General features: G+C 42.9%; 1 protein-coding gene across 4 annotated transcripts in view; it reads right to left on the bottom strand.

Moving 5' to 3' along the window:
• Window positions 1-21,478, bottom strand: part of SMARCA1 (SWI/SNF related, matrix associated, actin dependent regulator of chromatin, subfamily a, member 1) — a 254,961-nt gene that overhangs the window by 201,080 nt on the left and 32,403 nt on the right. For all 4 annotated transcript variants that reach the window (XM_068251160.1, XM_068251157.1, XM_068251159.1 and 1 more), the window contains one exon: window positions 10,072-10,158. In XM_068251160.1, coding sequence (XP_068107261.1) covers window positions 10,072-10,158 — 87 coding nt within the window. The remainder of the gene's footprint in view (window positions 1-10,071; window positions 10,159-21,478) is intronic.

Below are 21,478 nucleotides of genomic sequence, written 5' to 3'. Positions count from 1 at the left end.
GATGCCCCTGTTGATCCCATGGAGTATTGGGTCAAGCGCCTGGAGATCTGGAGCGAGCTGGCGCAGTACGCCCTGGAAGTGCTGTCCTGCCCCCCTTCCAGCGTGCTGTCCGAGCGCTGCTTCAGTGCAGCTGGTGGTGTGGTCACCGAGAAACGCTCACGTCTGTCTCACAAGTCTGTGGACAGACTGACGTTTCTCAAGATGAACCAGGCGTGGGTGGAAGGCGAGTTCCTGGCCCCTGTTGTCGGCGAGAGGGGGACATGAACTGGCTAAGAACCATCGTTAATGTGCCTTACCACCCTTTACCACCTCCTGGCTCCTGCTCACTAAGCCAGCCTGGTTCACTTTGACTATTACGTCGCCTGCAGCCACACATTTTACATCTACAGTGGGCTGCTGTGTACTGCCCTTCTGCTGTCTGTCTGTGTTTCCCACTGCCAGGGTACACAGATTTACCTTCTGCTGCCACTCTGCCACCAGCTATTACGTCAAACAATAGCTATATATCTGTGTAATTTGTTTTACAAACAAAACCAAAAAACCATTAAAAAAAAAAAAAGGTTTAATTTTTCTGAGGTGCCTGGGTTGAAAACTGTGTTGTCCCAGTTGTGTATTGGACACGATGTGGGCTGCACGACCGCTGTCTGGGACCTCCTGTTGTGTTCATTTACGGCCTGGTATCACCGCTAGGTACCAGGGCTATTATGTCACGCTGCCTGCCTGCTGCCACACTCACACTACTCCTCCATTCCTCCTGCTGCTGCTGTCTGTCTGTGTTTCCCACTGCCAGGGTACACAGAATTACCTTCTGCTGCCAGTCTGCCACCAGCTAGTACGTCAAACAATAGCTGCACACATAATTACTCCTCCATTCCTCCTGCTGCTGCTGCTGTCTGTCTGTCTGTGTTTCCCACTGCCAGGGTACACAGATTTACCTTCTGCTGCCACTCTGCCACCAGCTATTACGTCAAACAATAGCTATATATCTGTGTAATTTGTTTTACAAACAAAACCAAAAAACCATTAAAAAAAAAAAAAGGTTTAATTTTTCTGAGGTGCCCGGGTTGAAAACTGTGTTGTCCCAGTTGTGTATTGGACACGATGTGGGCTGCACGACCGCTGTCTGGGACCTCCTGTTGTGTTCATTTACGGCCTGGTATCACCGCTAGGTACCAGGGCTATTATGTCACGCTGCCTGCCTGCTGCCACACTCACACTACTCCTCCATTCCTCCTGCTGCTGCTGTCTGTCTGTGTTTCCCACTGCCAGGGTACACAGAATTACCTTCTGCTGCCAGTCTGCCACCAGCTATTACGTCAAACAATAGCTGCACACATAATTACTCCTCCATTCCTCCTGCTGCTGCTGCTGTCTGTCTGTCTGTGTTTCCCACTGCCAGGGTACACAGATTTACCTTCTGCTGCCACTCTGCCACCAGCTATTACGTCAAAAAATAGCTATATCTGTGTAATTGGTTGTAAAAACAAAACAAAAAAAACCCAAAAAAAAAAAAGGTTTAATTTTTCTGAGGTGCCCGGGTTGAAAACTGTGTTGTCCCAGTTGTGTATTGGACACGATGTGGGCTGCACGACCGCTGTCTGGGACCTCCTGTTGTGTTCATTTACGGCCTGGTATCACCGCTAGGTACCAGGGCTATTATGTCACGCTGCCTACCTGCTGCCACACTCACACTACTCCTCCATTCCTCCTGCTGATGCTGCTGTCTGTCTGTGTTTCCCACTGCCAGGGTACACAGAATTAGCTTCTGCTGCCACTCTGCCACCAGCTATTACGTCAAACAATAGCTGCTCACATTACTCTTCCATTCCTCCTGCTGCTGCTGCTGTCTGTCTGTGTTTCCCACTGCCAGGGTACACAGATTTACCTTCTGCTGCCACTCTGCCACCAGCTATTACCTCAAACAATAGCTGCACACATAATTACTCCTCCATTCCTCCTGCTGCTGCTGCTGTCTGTCTGTGTTTCCCACTGCCAGGGTACACAGATTTACCTTCTGCTGCCACTCTGCCACCAGCTATTACGTCAAAAAATAGCTATATCTGTGTAATTTGTTGTAAAAACAAAACAAAAAAAACCAAAAAAAAAAAAAAGGTTTAATTTTTCTGAGGTGCCCGGGTTGAAAACTGTGTTGTCCCAGTTGTGTATTGGACACAATGTGGGCTGCACGACCGCTGTCTGGGACCTCCTGCCTGCTGTGTTTATTTACAGCCCTGGTATCACCGCTAGGTACCAGGGCTATTATGTCACGCTGCCTGCCTCATTGACTGCCTGCTGCCACACACTCATCCTCCTCCTCCTGCTGCTGAATTTACCTCCTGCTGTCTGTGTGTTTCCACTGCCAGGGAGCACATACAATGGCGCTTCCAACATGCGTGCGCCACCAGCTATTTGTTACGCTCAAAAATAGCTGCATTTCTTTAAACAAAAATTTTGAAAAGAGAAATAAGTGAAGAAGAAGACGATATAGAAGAAGATGAAGAAGATGAAGAAGAAGATGAAGAAGATGAAGAAGATGAAGAAAAAGAAGATGAAGAAGAAGAAGATGATGATGAAGAAGATGAAGAAGATGAAGAAGAAGAAGAAGACAATATAAAAGAAGAAGAAGATATAGAAGAAGATATAGAAGAAGAAGATATAGAAGAAGAAGATATAGAAGAAGAAGAAGAAGAAGATATAGAAGATAAAGAAGAAGAAGAAGAAGTATATACAGTACTGAACAAATTTCTGGACACAACTTCTCTTTTCAACTTTTTTTTTTTAAAGGAACATCCCCACATAATCACTTGCTGTTGTTACTTGGAAAAAAAGAGGTTTCTTGCATCATTCACCCTCAAAACCAGTGTTGGAAGCTATTTAAGGCCATTTCGAATAGTCAGCTCGAATAATGAGCTCGAATACCGACTCGAATAGTGAGCTCGAATTCCGAGGTCGAATCGAATAGTAAAAATTATTCGACTCGAATATTCGACTAACCTCGAATAATTTACTATTCGAATTCGACCTAACTCGAATTTTGAAAAGGGGTATTTGAGCACCACTGGTGTGGCTGATAGCGCCTATTTAAAAAAATGTTTATTAAAGTGGACCTGGACTCAGAACGTCCTCTCTGCTTTAAAAGTTACACAACAGCATTATAACCTTTAAGCAAAAACATTTCTTTGTTACACCTGATACAAATCCTAGAGATGTCACTGGAGGTGACAGTTTCACTTTATGAGTGACGTCACACTCATGCGCAGAGAGTGCCCGGCAAAAGGCGCGCGATCAAAGACGCACACCGCCGGCCCAGCACAGCCGTACTACTCCGGGTCTTATCGACCCGGAAGTAGTACTGGCCCATAGTCTAATCCTAAAATATATCTGCATTGTTTCTACTTCCTAATTCATGGAAGCAGACATATTGTTAATATCCAGTGCTTTCAAATGAGCTTATCAGCCTTATCGTTCCCGTGGAAGTCATGTGACACAGGGGGGAAATCAAATTACAAGTTGTGATTAGACACAAATGAGGGGGAATAAAACAGGCTAAACTCTCTAAATACATACAGGGTGCATGTCTCTATGTTTTCCTTTTGTCCTGTGCAAGAGTTCAGGTCCACTTTAAAGTGAAACTGTCACATTAACCCTCCTGGCGGTTTGCTAAAAAATCGCTAGGGGGCAGCAAATCTTTTTTTAAAAATTTTTTTTTTTTTTTTCATGTAGCGAGACAAAGTCTCGCTACATGATAGCCGCTGCTCAGCGGCATCCCCCCAGCCCCTCCGATCGCCTCCGGCGATCAGAGAACGGGATCTCCTGGAGGGCTTCCCCCGTCGCCATGGCGACGGGGCGGGATGACGTCACAGACGTCATCGACGTCGTGACGTCAAAGGGGATTCCGATCCACCCCATAGAGCTGCCTGGCACTGATTGGCCAGGCAGCGCACGGGGTCTGGGGGGGGGGCGGCTGCGGCGCGACGGATAGCGGCGGATCGGCGGGTAGCGGCGGCGATCGGGCACTGCACGCAGCTAGCAAAGTGCTAGCTGCGTGCAGCAAAAAAAAAATTATGCAAATCGGCCCAGCGGGGCCTGAGCGGTGCCTTCCGGCGGCATGGCCCGAGCTCAGCTCGGGCTTACCGCCAGGAAGGTTAAACAAAAGTCACAGGAGATGTTTACACAACTTATCAATAAAAACATTTAACCACTTACCCTCTGCCGGGACGAGTAACCTCGAAAATGGCACAACTCTGTGCAGGGGCGTAGCTATTACGTCCTTCCCACCGCGCCCCCTCGCTCGCCCCCCACATTCGGTACCGCAGCTCATTACCGCCGATCGTTAACCGCTAGATCAATGAATGGGAAAACAAATCCCATTCATTGATCTAAGTCTCCCTGTGAATGGCCGCAGCCGTCTATTCAGACGGCTCTGCCATTCATAAATCCCATCCACGTAGTGCTTCCGTTTCCGTACTAATAGTACGGTAAGCTGAAGTCACCATTGAGGACATCTTGTGGCCAAATTGTAATATTACATCCCCCTTTTTTTCAGTTAATGATCCCTAGTTACTTTTTTTTTCTTTTTAAATTAACCCCTTACCGCCCACACTCCACTAAAGTTACCTTTTTTTTTTTTTAATTTAAAAAAAATTACAAATTAAAAAATACATAGTTACCTTAGGGACTGAAATTTTTTAGTATGTAAATAAAAACTGTATACTACAATTACTTTATAAATTATGGGCTTGTAATTAAGGATAGATGCAAAACTGAAAAAATGCACCTTTATTTCCAAATAAAATATTGGCGCCATACATTGTACTAGGGAAAAATTTTAAACCTTGCAATAACCGAGACAAATGGGCAAATAAAATGTGTGGGTTTTAATTACTTTAGCATGTTTTATTTTGAAACTATAATGGCCGAAATCTGAGAAATAATGAATTTTTAAAATTTGTTTCTTATTATTCCCATTAAAACTGAATAAGAATAAAATAATTCTTAGCAAAAAGTACCCCCAAAGAAAGCCTAATCAGTGGCGAAAAAAAACAAGATATAGATTGTTTCATTGTGATAAGTAGAAATAAAGTTATAGGTGAATGAATGGAAGGAGTGCTGACGGGTGAAAATTGCTCCGGTTTTTTTAAGGGGAAAAACCGAGTTGAAGTGGTTAAGCCTCAAAGAAGCAAGAAAATATTGGGTCAGCGTGCGGGGGGCGGGGCTTGTCAGACGCGCCGGGCGCGCTATTGGTTGGCGTGCCCGTTGCGTCTGCCTGCCCTGCCCCCCCCCCACTCGATTGGCCCATGGCTGGGGGCGGGTGTGGCCGCATGGCGTGGCGTGATTGGATGGCGGCGGGCACATAGGCGACGTTTCACAGACACGCTTTCTAAGCAGATCAAGGACGCCGTCCTCTCTCATGGCGGCACCCGCACGCCCGCTCTGCTCTCCTGGAGCCAACCTCATCTCCTCACCTCCCCCAGCCCTTTAAAGTCTCGGTACCCACTACGTGGAGACAATAAGAGCCCAACAGGGCGACAACATTGACAACCAAGCTGTTTATCTATGCATGAACTTCTCCAATGACTGGCAATCGCCTGCACTGCATATATGTGCTTTACAAGCTGATGCAACTCATCTGTGCTTCACTGGAATTTGATTGTGTTTAAGGTGTCTTGACATACTGATAAGTTTACTTGTGGCTGGGGTTGAGTTTACAATATGTTCAATAATCCAAGCATCCCTGCAAATAACCTTTGGACACGCAACTCGCAAGATTGAACGAACATTTCACTTCATTTTTTGTCATCTTTTTTGACATTTTGCTGAAGACAATTGGCTGCGCAGCCTTAGTTCTATTCATGTGCACTTGAACTTGGTCAGGGCTCATTGAGCTTTATATGGGATTTTTGAGGGGATTTTGGGCTCGGTGGGGGGAGGGGCTGGCAAGTTGCTACCATGTGTTTTTTATATTCATACTTTTCTGCAAGTGTTAAAGGAATACTTAAGTCATTCAAAAAAAATGACTTCTACTCACCCGGGGCTCTCCTCAGCCCCCTGCAGCTGAACGGTGCCCTCGCCGTGTCCCTCCGATGCGCCTGGACTCACCGGCGGGCACTTCCGGTTTGGCCGCCACTGGCCGACAGGCTGGGAACGCGGCTGATTAGCCACGTTCCCGGCCGCAATAGCACCATCTATAATGCTATTGCGGCCGGGAACGCGGCTAAGAAGCCGCGTTCCGAGCCTGTCGGCCGGTGACGGCCAATCCGGAAGTGCCCGCTGGCGAGTCCAGGCGCATCGGAGGGACACGGCGAGGGCACCGTTCAGCTGCAGGGGGCTGAGGAGAGCCCTGGGTGAGTAGGAGTCATTTTTTTTTGATGACTTAAGTATTCCTTTAAATAAAGTTTTGTATTATAATATATTCCTTGTATTTGTGCTCAATCGGGCTATACATCCCCCCCTCCCCTACATTTTATCTCAAAGAGTTTGCTTCAATATTCAAAAAAAGTTTGATGTTTCCCTGTTTACTTATTTTTGAAACTTTTTCAATTGCAAAATGCTGGAAAGCTGCTCTGTAGAGAAGATGTCCTGGGACAAAACTCTGGAGAAAAGTTAATTGCATATGGACCTGTGTGTCTAAAATAAAGTAAATAAAATGTTTCCTTAATTGATTAATTGAAAACGGCTGTTACTTTCGGGACAACCCTTGTATAACATGCTCATACTAGGAATTAACAAAACATAGCTGGTTACCGAAGTAGCAGACTGTGTATATATAGATACAGATTGCTGGCAAGCTTTGAAATGGAAGCAAGCATCCATTATGAGCATCTAGTGCAAGCCAGCATCCGTCAGTCCCCTTGATCTCCTCTGCTCCATAACAGACATAAAGGTATGCATGCACTACACAAAATTTTTAGCAGGTAAGATGTTAGATTCAATATTAACACCAAATCTAATGAGTATCTGTTAAAGCTATGGCATTCATGATCCATCCATTTTACAATCAAATTATCTTTTGTGTATTGATCAGACATACTGTTTATACTCTGCAGACACCATTTTCATAGCTTTGTACTGCATCAGACAGTACAAATTGAGCAGTTTTAGCAGTGCAATCAATATTAGGCTGGGCTCACATTTAAAGTATACCAGAGCTGAACTAACTAGGAGAAATAGGGGGAGCAGGCATGTACTGCCATCTATCCTGATGCCTACTGCTCCCCCCGTTCTCCTCTACCCTCCTCCTTTCCTACCTAAATGCCCCCCGGCAGCTTCTTCCTGGTCGGCTGGGTTGGGCAGTAGTGAGAAGGCGCCAGCCAGGCTGTGCGCGTCCGGGAGCACACTGCACATGACGTAGTTGTGACATTGTGCAGCAGATAAATGGACATGTTGAAGGATCCTATGTTAAGTGTAAGATCCGTTCATACATCCATCTATCATCAAGGGATCCACTGTCTCCTTTGTGGTGAGCAGAATGGATTATTGTATGGTACATGATAATTCCAGACACCAGACATATGATACATAGCATGCTACTTATGTATAACATGTACAATGCCACAGACACAAAGGCAGTCAGCGCAAGAGTTTCATGCCGTGGATGATGACCGTATATACATCCACTGTCGCCAGACACAGCGGGAGTACCATGATATGTGAACTCTGCCTAAATGTGCCCATACACTTGTCAATTTTCCCCAGCAGATTTGATCATAATAAACGTCGACACAACATGACTGCCTGATTGCAGCTTTAATTAATTTGTGTACAAAATTGATTGAAACAATTGATCAATTTGGGTGGAAAGATTTCACTTAAAGGGAATGCCCAAGCAAAATAAAAAAAATGAGTTTCACTTACCTGGGGCTTCTACCAGCCCCATACAGCCATCCTGTGCCCTCGTAGTCACTCACTGCTGCTCCAGTCCCCTGCTGGCAGCTTGCCGACCTTGGAGGTCGGCGGGACGCATTGCGTACATTTTTACGCATTCCCGCTAGTGCAGGAACATTAACACATACATTTTTACGCATTACTGGTTCAATGCGTAAAAATGTACGCATTGAACCACTTACGTGTAAAAATGTATGTGTTCATGTTCCTGCACTAGCGGGAATGCGTAAAAATGTACGCAATGCGGCCCCCGACCTCCGAGGTCGGCAAGCTGCCAGCGGGGGACTGGAGCAGCAGTGAGTGAGTACGAGGGCACAGGATGGCTGCATGGGGCTGGTAGAAGCCCCAGGTAAGCGAAACTCATTTTTTTATTTTGCTTGGACCTTCCCTTTAAAAAGGGGGTGGTCGGGTGAGCAGCAGATTTCGGGTCAACCAATGGGGAACCTCAAAATGTGCTCCCCCAGGGATGGTACAGAGTGTTGGCAGCATGATGTCACCTGTCCACTGATGCACTCCTTCCTGTGTCCTCTCACATCTCTGCTGGGGCATCTGTTCTCCGTGACCCAGCGGCATGTATGTTACATGACCAACAGCCTCAGCCAAAAACATCTAGCGTGCATACAAGACATTAGTGTTTACTGTGAAGAAAAGCTCTTTCCTGTAACCTGGCATTCTGCTAAGCAGCAATATTGTGTTCATATTTAGTCTTGGCAAAACAACTGTATACTTTACATCTAGAAGTGGTCTTGCTTTCCCTTTGTTATGTCTATGCATACAGGGTTTGTTAAATCTGGATGGAATTTTACTGCTACTACTGACTATAGCTCTGTCTTCTTCTTCAGTGCATGCTGTACAAAGTAAGGTACAAACATGACTGCATAATACAAGGTTACGACATTAATGTGAATGTAACTAAGGGCCTGTACACACTGCTGCGCTTGCTCTGCCTTCATGAGAGTAGAAAAAACGCATCGCACCAGTGTGTATAGGTCTTAACGATTTTCATGATTTTTCAAAAGACCTTGCAATTAAAAAACACATGCAATTTTAAAAGCGCAGCAGTGTGTACAGGCCCTAATACATACAGCCATGTCTGGCCTTAGCAATAGTGTGCTGAGGGATGGCTGTGACGGGTTTTCGAACCTGAGCTGACATCACCACCACCGCCCTACACCCCTCCCCCCCCCCCCCCCCCCCCCCGCAACATAGAGAGCTGGATGGGCCAATATTGTTCTGACTTCTACTTTTAATATACATGTCAGATCTGCACATGATCTTCTGTTTTTCTCCTCTAGAATTACCCCGTCACATTCACGTTTACAAGATTTTGCACGCACTTCACCTATCCTCTGGAATGCCCTCCCACAACACATCTGTCACTCGCCAACCTTTGCTACCTTTAAACGCTCTCTAAAAGCTCACTTGTTCTGACAAGCATATGTGCTACTTTAGGCCACTTCCCTTTGTCCTAAGACCGAATTGCACTCCTGCTAGATATCCTAAAACACACTGCCTCTATATGTTTGTTGTATACTACCCCTCCTCTTGTCTCCCCGCCCCCCTTCTATTTCCTTTACATCGTAAGCTCACAAGGGCAGGGCTCTCACCCCCTTTTGTGTCTTGGAAATCATTATACATTTTATTCATCATGTTACTTTTATCACTGTCATTACACTTTCTGTATTTTGTATCGCTTTTGTATTTTGTCACTAATTATTATTGTAATTATACTATGTATTTTGTATATTGGTATACACCATTGTCTGTATTATTATGTACCCCATGTTCCTTTCTTACTTTGTATAGCACCACGGAATATGTTGGCGCTTTATAAATCAATAATAATAATAAAAATGATACTGTAGGTAAGCACATTGCTCATGACATCCCAAATAACAACTTCTCTTCTGAACTATGCCTTGCTTTACATACTAAAGCTACATGCTGAAGGCACGTCTCATTTCAAAATACAGCCTTATCAGTCAGCCTGAGCTTGACAACGATGAGATAAACTGACAAGGGTGTTTTATAAAGAAAGGGCAGTGACAATTTCCTCACTTGCTCCCTCACTAACTTTCCTTGTAACTTCCTGTCAGTAAAATTTCTGCTTCCTGCTATTGTGTTCCTTCAAGCCATTTACACCAAGATATATTTAACTGTCTGCTACTCCAGTCACAAAACACTTACCATCTTTTCTTCATACTCTGGATCCACTTCCTTTTCAGGACGCTGAGCTTTAGGAGGGAGTTTCAGCTGAAAGGGGGGATCATTCTTCTGCAACAACAAATTATAACAGAGAATTATTTACAGTGCAACACTACAATTATCAAAGCAATAAATAGAATCAAAAGAAAACTTTAAAGTAAATGGGCCTGATCCTATTCCCATTTTTTCATAAGTTTTCTCCTAGGTGATATTTTCGCATTTTATTAATAAAATGGCCTGTATGCAATTGACTTTTTCTCCTACGTTTTCTCCAAGGTGATAATTTTTCATCTATTCTTTAACCACTTAACATCTCAGTCGTTTTCAGCTTATGCATCCGAGCAATGTTCACCTCCCATTCATTAGCCTATAACTTTATCACTACTTATCACAATGAACTGATCTATATCTTGTTTTTTCCGCCACCAATTAGGCTTTCTTTGGGGGGTACATTTTGCTAAGAGCCACTTTACTGTAAATGCATTTTAACAGGAAGAATAAGAAAAAAAAAGAAAAAATTCATTATTTGTCAGTTTTCGGCCATTATAGTTTTATAATAATACATGCCTCCATAATTAAAACCCACGTATTGTTATTGCCCATTTGTCACGGTTATTTCACCATTTAAATTATGTCCCTATCACAATGTATCGCGACAATATTTTATTTGGAAATAAAAGAGCATTTTTTCCGTTTTGCATACATCACTATTTACAAGCTTATAAAAAAAAAAATAGAGAGAAATATTTCATCTTTACATAGATATTTAAAAAGTTTAGACCCTTAGGTAAATATTTATGTGTTTTTGTTTTTTTTATAGTAATGTTTTTATTGTTTTTTTTTATTAAACATTTTATGTGGGCATTTTTGGGAGGGTGGGTTTTAAAAGTGTTTTATTTGCTGAAATATTGGGGTATTGTAATGTTTTTGGGCATTTACATGTAGTTATACTTTTTGGCCACAAGATGGCAATCTCGATTTTTTTTACATGACGTCACTCTAAGCGTACAATGTACGCTTAGAGGGACACAGCTTCAGAAAGAGCGAAGCTTCCGAGAGAAGCTGTCGCTTTTTCAGCGGGGGAGAGGAATCAATGATCGGGCTCCCCAGCCCGATACATTGATTCCGTGGCTACCGACTCCGCGGCCGGGAGTGCGCGTGCACGCGCGCGATCGGCCGCGGGAGCGCGCCTGTCCTCCTTGACGTTTTTATACGTCAAGGAGGACAAAGTGGTTAAAATAACTTTTCAGCATTTTGCAACTGACATAGTACCAAAAGCAGTACTATCAAAATTATTTTGTGAATTTTCTTTCTTGCTTGGGGGTTAAAAGGTTTGAAAATATCAACTTGGAAAAAACTAAGGAGAAATAGGAATTGCAGATGGGCCAATGCCTGTTAATCCACCAACAAGCAAGAAAATACTAAGAACAATTTTGACAGTACCTTTTTACCTCCGGTAAGTTTTGGTATTTTTTTGCAGACTGCTAAAAAGTTATTTTAAACAGAAAATAAAAAACTATCTCAGAAGAGAAAACTTAGGAGGAAAAGTGAATTGGATCAGACCCAATGGGTCATATGCAATTCAATTTTTCACCTGAGTTTTCTCCTAGGAGATAATTTTTCAGCATATTTTTAAAATAGATTTTCAGCATTTTTTAATCGAAAAAGTACCAAAAGGTAGGTGAAAAGTATTATCAAAATTATTTTGAGTATTTTTTTGCTTGCTGGTGGTTTAGTGGGAATTTTATTGACAAGTTTAAAAATATCACCTAGGAGAAGACTCAGGAGAAAAAGTTATTGCATATGGGCCTATGGGCCATATGCAATTCGAGGAGATAAGAAGCTTAAAACATGCGAGCTTCTTATCTCCTCACATCGCTCAGGATTTACTGGCAAATTCAATTGCCATTTTCACCTGAGCGATGTCCTTGCGTAAAGGAGCATAACTCAGGCGAATACTAGGTATTCGCTGAGCGATGCTCCTGTGTAGTGAGCGATGTGGAGCAAGGCATTAATGCTGGGGAGCTGTCCTTCGGCACCAAGGCACTGCAGCCCCACTCCCCTGGGAAATGCGCGCGCATCGTCACAAGAGTCAGCCTTTGCTCTTACACGCCGTCCGTCGCCTCCTGCCGCTTGTCGCTACCGCAGGACCTTCAGCAAAAAACATACCTCAATTGTTCCGTCTCGCCGCATGTCACATGCCGCTCCTCCGCTTATTCTTGCTCCATCTTTGTGCATTGTTGGAGCCGGCAAAGCATCTTTGAGTCTCCCGGCGGGGCTCCCCATTCATCCACTAGGTGTCCCAATGAGAATCATCCTGGTGCTAATTGGACCTATGAGAATCAGAATGATTCTAATTGGGCCACCTAGTGGACGAATGGGGAGCCCCAGCGGGAGACTCAAAGATGCTTTGCCGGCTCCAACAATGCACAGAGATGGAGGAAGAATGAGCGGAGGAGCGGCGTGGGACATGCGCCGAGACAGAACGATGGAGGTATGTTTTTTTGTTACATTTTAAATAGGTAAGGAGTCAAAACTGACTCCTTTTCCTATTTAAATCCCTGGCATCTGGGGTGTCCTTAGTAAAGGAGGCTCCCAGATGCCAAAAACAGCCCGCAGACACCGTCGATAGCTCTTTTCGCCTGTTTAGAGCAGGTGAAAAGTTAACATTTATGTTTGGCGGGAAGCATCGCTTCCCGGAGGGTGAAAAATGCAATTGCATAGGGGACAAGGAACTCACTGGGCGATTATATCGCCCAAGCGAGTTCTTTTCTGCCCTGGGGGGTGTTAAATGCAATTGCATTAGGCGACCTTACTGACGCCTAATTTAAGAACTCGCCAGCACTTAGCGCTGGAGAGTTTGGTAATTGCATAGGGCCCTATGAGTCTTAAAAGATACCTGAAGTGAGAGGGATATGAAGGCTGCTTTTTTTAATAATAAAATGACACTGAAGCAAAGAAAAAAAAAAAAAAACCGTATGATATAATGAACTGTATGTATAGTACGGATTAGGAATAGAACATTAGTAGCAAATAAATTAGTCTCATATTTTTATTTTCAGATAAATAGTGTTTTTATAGCATTGCATATTTCATATTTGCAGTTTGCTCTGTTTTATAGTTTAAAATACAGAGTGTGGTTTGCAGAGCTAATGATCCTTTGAACTTCTCTTCTCACTGAACCTTATCTGAAGCTGTCTTGTCGCTGTTTCTTTGATGTACTGTATAGTGCTCCATAAATCTGGGACCAATGTGGTGGTGGAGCTCAGAGAAAGTCTTTTGCATAGATAACAACTGACGTTTCCTAACTCTTCCTGTACTGGGAACAATATATGACTTGTTTCTTTGTTATTAATGTTCTATTTCTTAGCTGTACAACACATCAAATTCATAATTTCATACGTTATTTTCACTTCAGATTCCCTAATACCAGTTCCCCTGCAGTCCTGTTCTCCAAACTCGTACATACACTTTTAAAACTCTAAATCTCCATGTTTTGTAGTTTTGTTTTGTAATTTACTTACAATGGGACTGATTCACTAGACTTTATTCTGCAACGAAAGTGCTTGTAAAGTTTATCGTGGTTTATGGAAATTTTACAACTTTATTACACAAATAGCATAAGTGGGCAGTGCATACAACCCATGTTTCTCATAATATATGTGCTGCTGGCTGACTGAGTCAGTAATATGGGTAACGTATGTGCTGCATGTACTGCTTTCAAGCTATATTCATAACCTGCATTATGCAGTTTCCATAATACCAACTAAACGTTACATATGATATCTGCGCAATCTTAACCTTCCTGGCGGTAAGCTGCGCAGGAGGTTTTCTCAGGGCCTGCTGGGCTGATTTGCACAATTTTTTTTTTGGCTGCACACCGATCGCCGCCGCCCCGCGCCGATTCGCCGCTATCCGCCGTACCGACCCCCCACCCTAGACCCCTTGTGCAGCCTGGCCTATCAGCGCCAGGCAGCACTGAGGGGTGGATCGGGACTCCCGATGATGTCACGACGTCGATGACGTCATCCCGCCCCATCGCCATGGCAACGGGGGAAGCTCTCCAGGAAATCCCGGGTTTTTTTTAACGGGATTTCCTGATCGCCGAGGCTAGGGGGATGCCGCTGCACAGCGGCTATCATGTAGCGAGCCCTAGGCTCGCTACATGATTTTAAAAAAAAATTACAAAAATCGGCTGCGCTGCCCCCTGGCGGTTTTTAATAGACCGCCAGGAGGGTTAAGTTTAGTGAATATAGCCCCATGGAAGCAGGAAATTTGGATGCCCTTTAGCGGCAGTAATTGGGGCACCCAAATATCACACTCTCACCGATATTTTCTACGGGTGCCTACTGAGTGCCCGGTATTTATCATTTTTGTGTGGTGGAACTGCAGTGTGGGGGTGGGAAAGTTAAGGTTAGGCGTCTGTGGGCAAGGTTTTAAGTTAAAGGAGGGGGAGTTATGAGGTCAGGCGTGATGGGGGGGAGTTATAAGGTTAGGCTTGGGCGGGGGGGGGTTAGTTTCAAGGTTAGATGTTGAGAGAATGTTGTTAGGGTTAGGCGTTGGGGGAAAGTTTTTAGGGTTAGGCGTGGTTGGGGGGATTAAGGGTTAGGCATCGGCAGGGGGCTGGTTAAGGTTAGGCCTAGGTAGAGGAAGGGTTCTGTGTGAGAATAGGGTTAGGTTTAGTTGTAGTAAAATATCAGTATTATTTACCAATATTTTACTATCATAATTGCCAATTTAAAAAGTAGAATATGGGTAAATTTACCCATATTCTACTTGCAGAGATTGGGCTCCCAATTTTCCTCGTGCCTCTTTTTTATGCACGCATAGTCCACTGATTTTACAAGGTTATTTTACTACATAAGGTTTTTATTTTCTACTCTAACTGACAGCTGTCATATATAAATACTTCAGATTTATTTCAAAGCCCAACTAATCTCAAACTAGAACAGGTGAAAAATCTAACAGCAATTAGGATGACAAGTAAATATAATCAATATATAGAAGCAAAGTGGTGAACAGAATCACTTTATCGTGGCAAAAACATCCTTATGCTGGGTACACACGATACTTTTTCCGCTCGATTTTCCACCTGATGTTTTTTTCAGCTCTATTCACTTAACTTCCACTCGTTTTTCTTATCTTTTTCCATTCACTTCTATGAGAAATCGAGCCAAAAAACGACGGAAGGAATATCGGACATGTCGGAAATTATCTATGGAGCCCATCTATCGGGGGGAAAAAATGTATGGCGTATTCCCAGCATTAGAAAAGCATTGCAGTTTGTTTCCTTTCCTCTCTGGATTCACCTGCTGATGGGTGGGTCGATCAGATGGGACTAAATAACACCCAAAGTAAGAGGATGAATAGCTATCATACACCATTACTCAGCATGCCTGCATTACAGAACAAGGCATAGGTCAATATTTTCAACAATAGACCCTGGACAAGCATGCAGATCAGATGTTTCTGACTAAAGTCTGACTGGATAAGCTGAATGCTTGTTTCAGGTGTGTAACTTTAGTTAAAGTTCAATTCCAACAGCAATTCTTATTATGAAATAAGCTAACATTTGTAAAGTACTTTGCTTCTGTAGGAGTCGGAATGCATGGGTAGCTAGGCAGAGAACACTCAGCAAGCTGCTCTGGTCATGTGTGTATATGCCGTGTGTGCAGTTATAATCTGTTATCCTTCCCGTAGACTAGGGCAGTGCTGGGCAATGGCGGCATCACATGACACACTGGTACGTACTGCTGGTGGGTCACATGATGCCACCGTGGCCATGGAAATCAGCGTTGGAAAGTGCAATGAGTTAAACTGTGGGTGGGTGAGTTAAATTATCAATACGCACTACACACAAATTTGCAGGGAGGGATGAGAGGAGAGGAATCTAGCCCTCTATTGTTGGACCGGATTTACAACACTATGGGCCGTAGTTTTCCCAGTGATGGTCTAGGGCCAATTTATCGGGGAGGAAGTTAATTAGGGTACGTTCACACTATGCCCCTTGTGGTGCATTGTAAACCAAAGCAGTACATTGTAACGCACAGCAATAATAATCGCACAGCAAGGTACTGCAATTATCCCACAATGGATCCATTCACATAACTAATGGATGGCAATAAGGTACCATGCTTTGTGATGCATTAACAGATGCCAAATGCACACCAGAACAAATTTTATTTAATGTGAACCTACCTCTACCAGTATGTATGCTTTGGGGATGTGGGAAGAAAGTGAAGTGCCCACAAGAAATTCACACAAACATTGGAAGAACATACTGTACAAACTCCATGCAGATAGTTTCCAGGCCGGGAACAGAACTACGGGCTCTAGCACTCTAAGGCAAGAAGGCTGGGCCCCATACCATTGTGCTGCTCCTTCTAATTTATGCTAAGTAACACATTTCAGAATTTGCCTTTTGCAATTCCGGTTCTAGTAGGGCTTTAACATGTATTTCTGACTAGTTATTTTCATGTGTGGGGGTTGTAAAAAAAAACCTGTTGTCATTAATAACCTCAAGAAGCTGAGCAGTCTGTGTCAACACAATACAGTCAGAGCTGAGCGAGGCAGAAAATGCAAGGATTCACTCAAAACAGCTCTGCCTGACTGAAAAATACTTCACCATGGTGACAATTTCATAGTGGGGGTTCATATTCCTTCCCATGTCTATTTGTCATGGAATCTTTACAGAAAATGAGTGGCTAACTTATCTGCTCATAAACTCAAACTGGAGGCAACTGAAGCAAAACAATTGCCGGTATTCAAAATACCAAAGCAAAGCTCTACATGAATATCTGGGAATAAAACATATACAGTGTTAGATGGGCCTAGTCAAAGCACCGATTGTGTGTGCAGAAATATTGTCCAATATCATTCTTATTGCCGCAGCCTACTGGAGTACCAAGCTATGCAGAACCTCAAACATGCACTGCTGCTGTTGCTCAAAGCTCCCTCATGACATTGGAATCTAAACAACAAAGACCTGGCATTTCCAATCTGTAAAAGATCGATATTTTGATTGCAAATGTGTTAAAAATGTAATACTGTAGTTTCAATAGTTGTTAAATTGTTTATGTCAAATCTATTGTCTAATCTATAAAAAAAAACTAAGTGCATGGTCACCTTTTTTCTAATCTATAAAAAAAACTAAGTGCATGGTCACCTTTAACCTAGCACACACCCTGCAAATGGCAATAACTTTATTAAGATCTATTCAGCATATCTTCCACAAGACTTTACAGAGTACTGTAGGTAGTTTTGTCACTAACAGTGATATGTCACTGCCATAGTCTCAGGACAATTTTTGCTGTAAGCCACCAAACTTATCTGTATGTTTTTGGGATGTGGGAGGAAACCCATCCAAAAATGATGGGGAGAACGCACAAACTCTATGCAGATAGCGTCCAGCCCAGAACCAGGAACCCAGTGCTGCAAGGCGAAAGTGCTATCCACTCTGCCAACTCTAAACTTCAAGGTAAAGCCTCTCACAATACCCTGTGGGACAAAGTTGAGCTTATGTAACCTCTGGATCAGAGCACACCACTATGCTAAAGTAGAGTGCTTTGGTGAGGAACATCTCACACTTGCCCACATACAGTAAAAAATGAATTATTAAACTGAATAATATGGCTACAAAGTCATTTAATGGTGCAATTAATACAGTGGAATGTATGTTTTTCTATTCTGCTTTTTGACATACTGTAGTTGCGCCATTATTCCCTGAATTAACCCAATTTCACAATCTATGGTTTTTAATTTAAAGAAAGTGTCTGAGCAGTCCATGAGAAATGATGGTGACTATGAAGTCTGCCATATAATTATAGTCAGCAGATGAAAAAAAAAAGGTCACATCAAAGAATAGGTTAAGAAAATCTTTACAACACTTCAAAATGTGTTCTTAATGAAAATGTACTATAGTAAGAAACTCACACAGTCACATATGTGGCATGAAAGCATAAATTCAGCACTTATAACTTATCCAAAGTTCTTCTTTTTGAACAATTTGTTTTAACCAATGAAAGCTAAGGTAGCTTCAACTGGACACTTTTTTCTGTCCTAGATGTTGTACTGGCTCTACAGAGTAACCACTTCAGATCACATCATAATAGTGTGAATGTACGAGTCCATGTACAAGTTTGCTACTATGGGAGACACTGGAGCACATTTGGCACAGACATTTTTCTGCCTGTAATAAGTTATTCTTATAAGTAAAATCAGTGGTATTTTGGCAAAGGTCCAGCAAGGTAAATCCTTGGTCAGGATTAAAATATGTTCAGCTAGTCAAGATGTTGTCAAGTTTAAAATGTGACATCAAAGGACATCATCAACGTCTCCTCTCTCCCTAAAATTACTGACTTTCTTAATAGTGATGAGCCGAAATGTAGCATTTTCGTAATTACAACACAAAATTTGCAATTACAACATGAAATCGTAATTTGTTATTCTTAGAAAATTTTAATTTCGTGTCATCATTTTGTGTTAAATCGGAATTTTGTTTTTATTCGTAATTCCATAATCTATTATAGCTACAGAAAATTACTGGTAACACAAAATCTTAATTTTGTGATTTACTAAAAATCATTTCCAAAAAATACTCCTAATTATGAAAATGTTGGCAGGAAAACAAACGTAATTATGAAAATTATTGTAATTACGAACATTTTATTTATGGCTGTAATGACATGAAAATTATGATTCTTCCATTATGATTGTAATTATGAAAATTATGTGAAATTTCCCGAAATTGTAATTAGAACATTACGATCATCACAGTTTCTTAAAGGAGTACTGTAGGGGGGTAAAAAAGAGTTGAACTTACCTACTGCTTCTAACAGTTCCACACAGACCACCTGTGCCTGCGCAGCCACTCACTGATGTTCCGGTCCCCGCCACTGGTTCACTTCTGGAATTTGCAACATCCTCGTTCCCACTGTCACCGGGAGCGTACTGCAGTGCACAGGCACAAACCGTACTCCACCTGCGCAGTATGCTCCCAGGGACATCAGCGAGAGTGAAGACGCTGCCGCACAGGCGCAGTGGTTTTGCGACATTAAAGTCGCAGATTCCAGAAGTGAACCGGCCGTGGGGACCAGAGCATCGGTGATTGGCTGCACAGGCACAGGACGTCTGCGGGGGACCATTACAAGCACAAGGTAAGTTCAACTCTTTTTCCCCCTATGCCCCTACTACTCCTTTAAACAATTCTTCAAAATTTTGAATGTGGTATATCATATTACGTACTAATGGTACTAAAATGATAACCAGACAGTTGAAAATACGAAAATATTATACATCACTGAGTAAATACTACTATCGATAGGTCTGAATGGGACCCATTACTTGTGTTTTTTTAGTAGTCCATATAAGCAGTGTGGCTTCCACAGGGTAGAGGATGTAATACAAGGCTTAGTTAGATGGATTTTTACATTTCCAGCTAAAGTAAGCAGGTATTTGCCTATTTCTTATAACTGCTTATGGGAGACTCTCTGTAGCAATTCATCTGTGTATGAATCAAGGAGTATCACATTAAGTCCTGTTTTCATTGTATGGGATTTGCTGCATTTTCCCACATGCCATTTCAGAAGGGGAAATGCAGCATATTGAATCGGGTCTCAGATGCATCACACATCACAGCTGTGCCCTTATCGCGTTACACAAGATGCATGCTGTGCACAGTGGAAACAGGTCCTAATGCACAAAAGGCCAGTATTTTGCCATGCTCAGGCAGCCCATGGCAATTTTACCGGTCCTAATGCCAATTAATGCCACCGCCCATTACTAAAGCCATGCACATTACCAGGATAGTGCACGCGATTCCATAGTAATGCATGTGTTATCCTGGTAATGTGCGTGGCGCTAATAGAGTAACTATGACATTAGGACATGCTAGGTCAAATAGCTCTTTGGTACTCCTTGGACAGTCTTTGGAACCTCTGAGGGAAGTGAGTAGTTCTGAAGATGAGCCCATCCGTACTGCACATGCGCAAGTCTGGACTTGTGCATGTGCAATATGGATGCACTCATCTTTGAAACTACTAAGGTACGCAAATAGCGGCACAGGAACACCTGGACAGACCAAGAAGGCTCTACGGTATCCAGAGCCTTCCCTCTACTTAGGTATGTATCAAACGTGATGTGAGCTTTCTCACTTCAGGTTTGCTTTAAAAAGGAACTGTATTGAAAATAAGGTCATAAATAAAATTGCTTATTATTTTAAAAATATTACTTTATAAGTTGTTTAGTCAGCTGTAAAATCTTTTCTCACATTTTCCTCTCCCCGATTCACATTCTGAAATGTATCACAGGGGGCAACATCTTAACTTCTGGCAGATGATCTGCAAAATGTTTGTGTACTGAGAATCCCTAAGTCAGCAGAAATAATACTCAGTCTCCTAGAATGCTCTGGGAGCAGCCAAAGCTGTGCTATCACATGAAGGGCAGGGCAACTTACCAGCATGCAGATATATATGTTTTTTTTCTGTCCTCTTTACAATGAGTAGGGTCACCATCCGCTCTCCCAGTGTACTCTGGGGGCTGAATGGTATCATAGCTTAGGTCAAACATACAACAATACAATACAATAACATTTCTATAGCGCTTTTCTCACATAGGACTCAAAGTGCTTAGGCTCTCTCAGATTTAGTAGTTGGTAGTAGGATGAAGTATTCACACAACAAAAGTTTTATTTCTGCAAATGCCAAACTGAACAGGTGGGTTTTCAGTCTGGGTTTAAATACGCCCAGAGATGGAGCTGTCCTGATCTGCTGAGGTAAGGAGTTCCATAGCTTAGGAGCAGCATGACAGAAGGCTTTGGGACCAAAAGTTTCCAGGTGGACTCTGGGTATGACTAGATTATTAGAACCTGAGATCGCAGGGATTGATACGCAGCTATAACATTTCTTTCATGTATCCAGGACCCAGATTATGTAGTGATTTAAATGTCAGTAGGCCCATCTTGAATAGGACCCTCCATTTTATAGGTAGCCAGCGAAGGAAGTGCAGGACTGGTGTTATGTGGCAGTGACGGGTTGGTTGTTTAACAGTCTGGCAGCAGTAGTCTGTATCAGTTGTAGGCGGTACAAGTCCTTTTTTGGAAGGCCTGTGTAGAAAGCATTGCAGTAGTCCAGTCGCGATGTAATGAAGGCATGAACTAAGGTTGGTAGATCTTCTGGGGGGATGAGGTGCTTGATTTTTGCAACATTCTTCAGGTGAAAATAGGATGATTTCACCACAGCAGAGATGTGAGTTCTGAAGTTTAAATCCTCATCAATTATAACTCCCAGGTTACGCACATGATCAGAGTTGTGTAGTTCCATGCCTCCTATTCCCAGTGGTGAAGACTGCAAGTTAAGTTGTTTTGTTGTTATGCGCTGCCATCCGATCAGAA

This window comes from Hyperolius riggenbachi, chromosome 8 (assembly GCF_040937935.1).
Source record: "Hyperolius riggenbachi isolate aHypRig1 chromosome 8, aHypRig1.pri, whole genome shotgun sequence".
Taxonomy (NCBI): domain Eukaryota; kingdom Metazoa; phylum Chordata; class Amphibia; order Anura; family Hyperoliidae; genus Hyperolius; species Hyperolius riggenbachi.
This window is presented reverse-complemented; position numbering and strand designations above follow the sequence as displayed.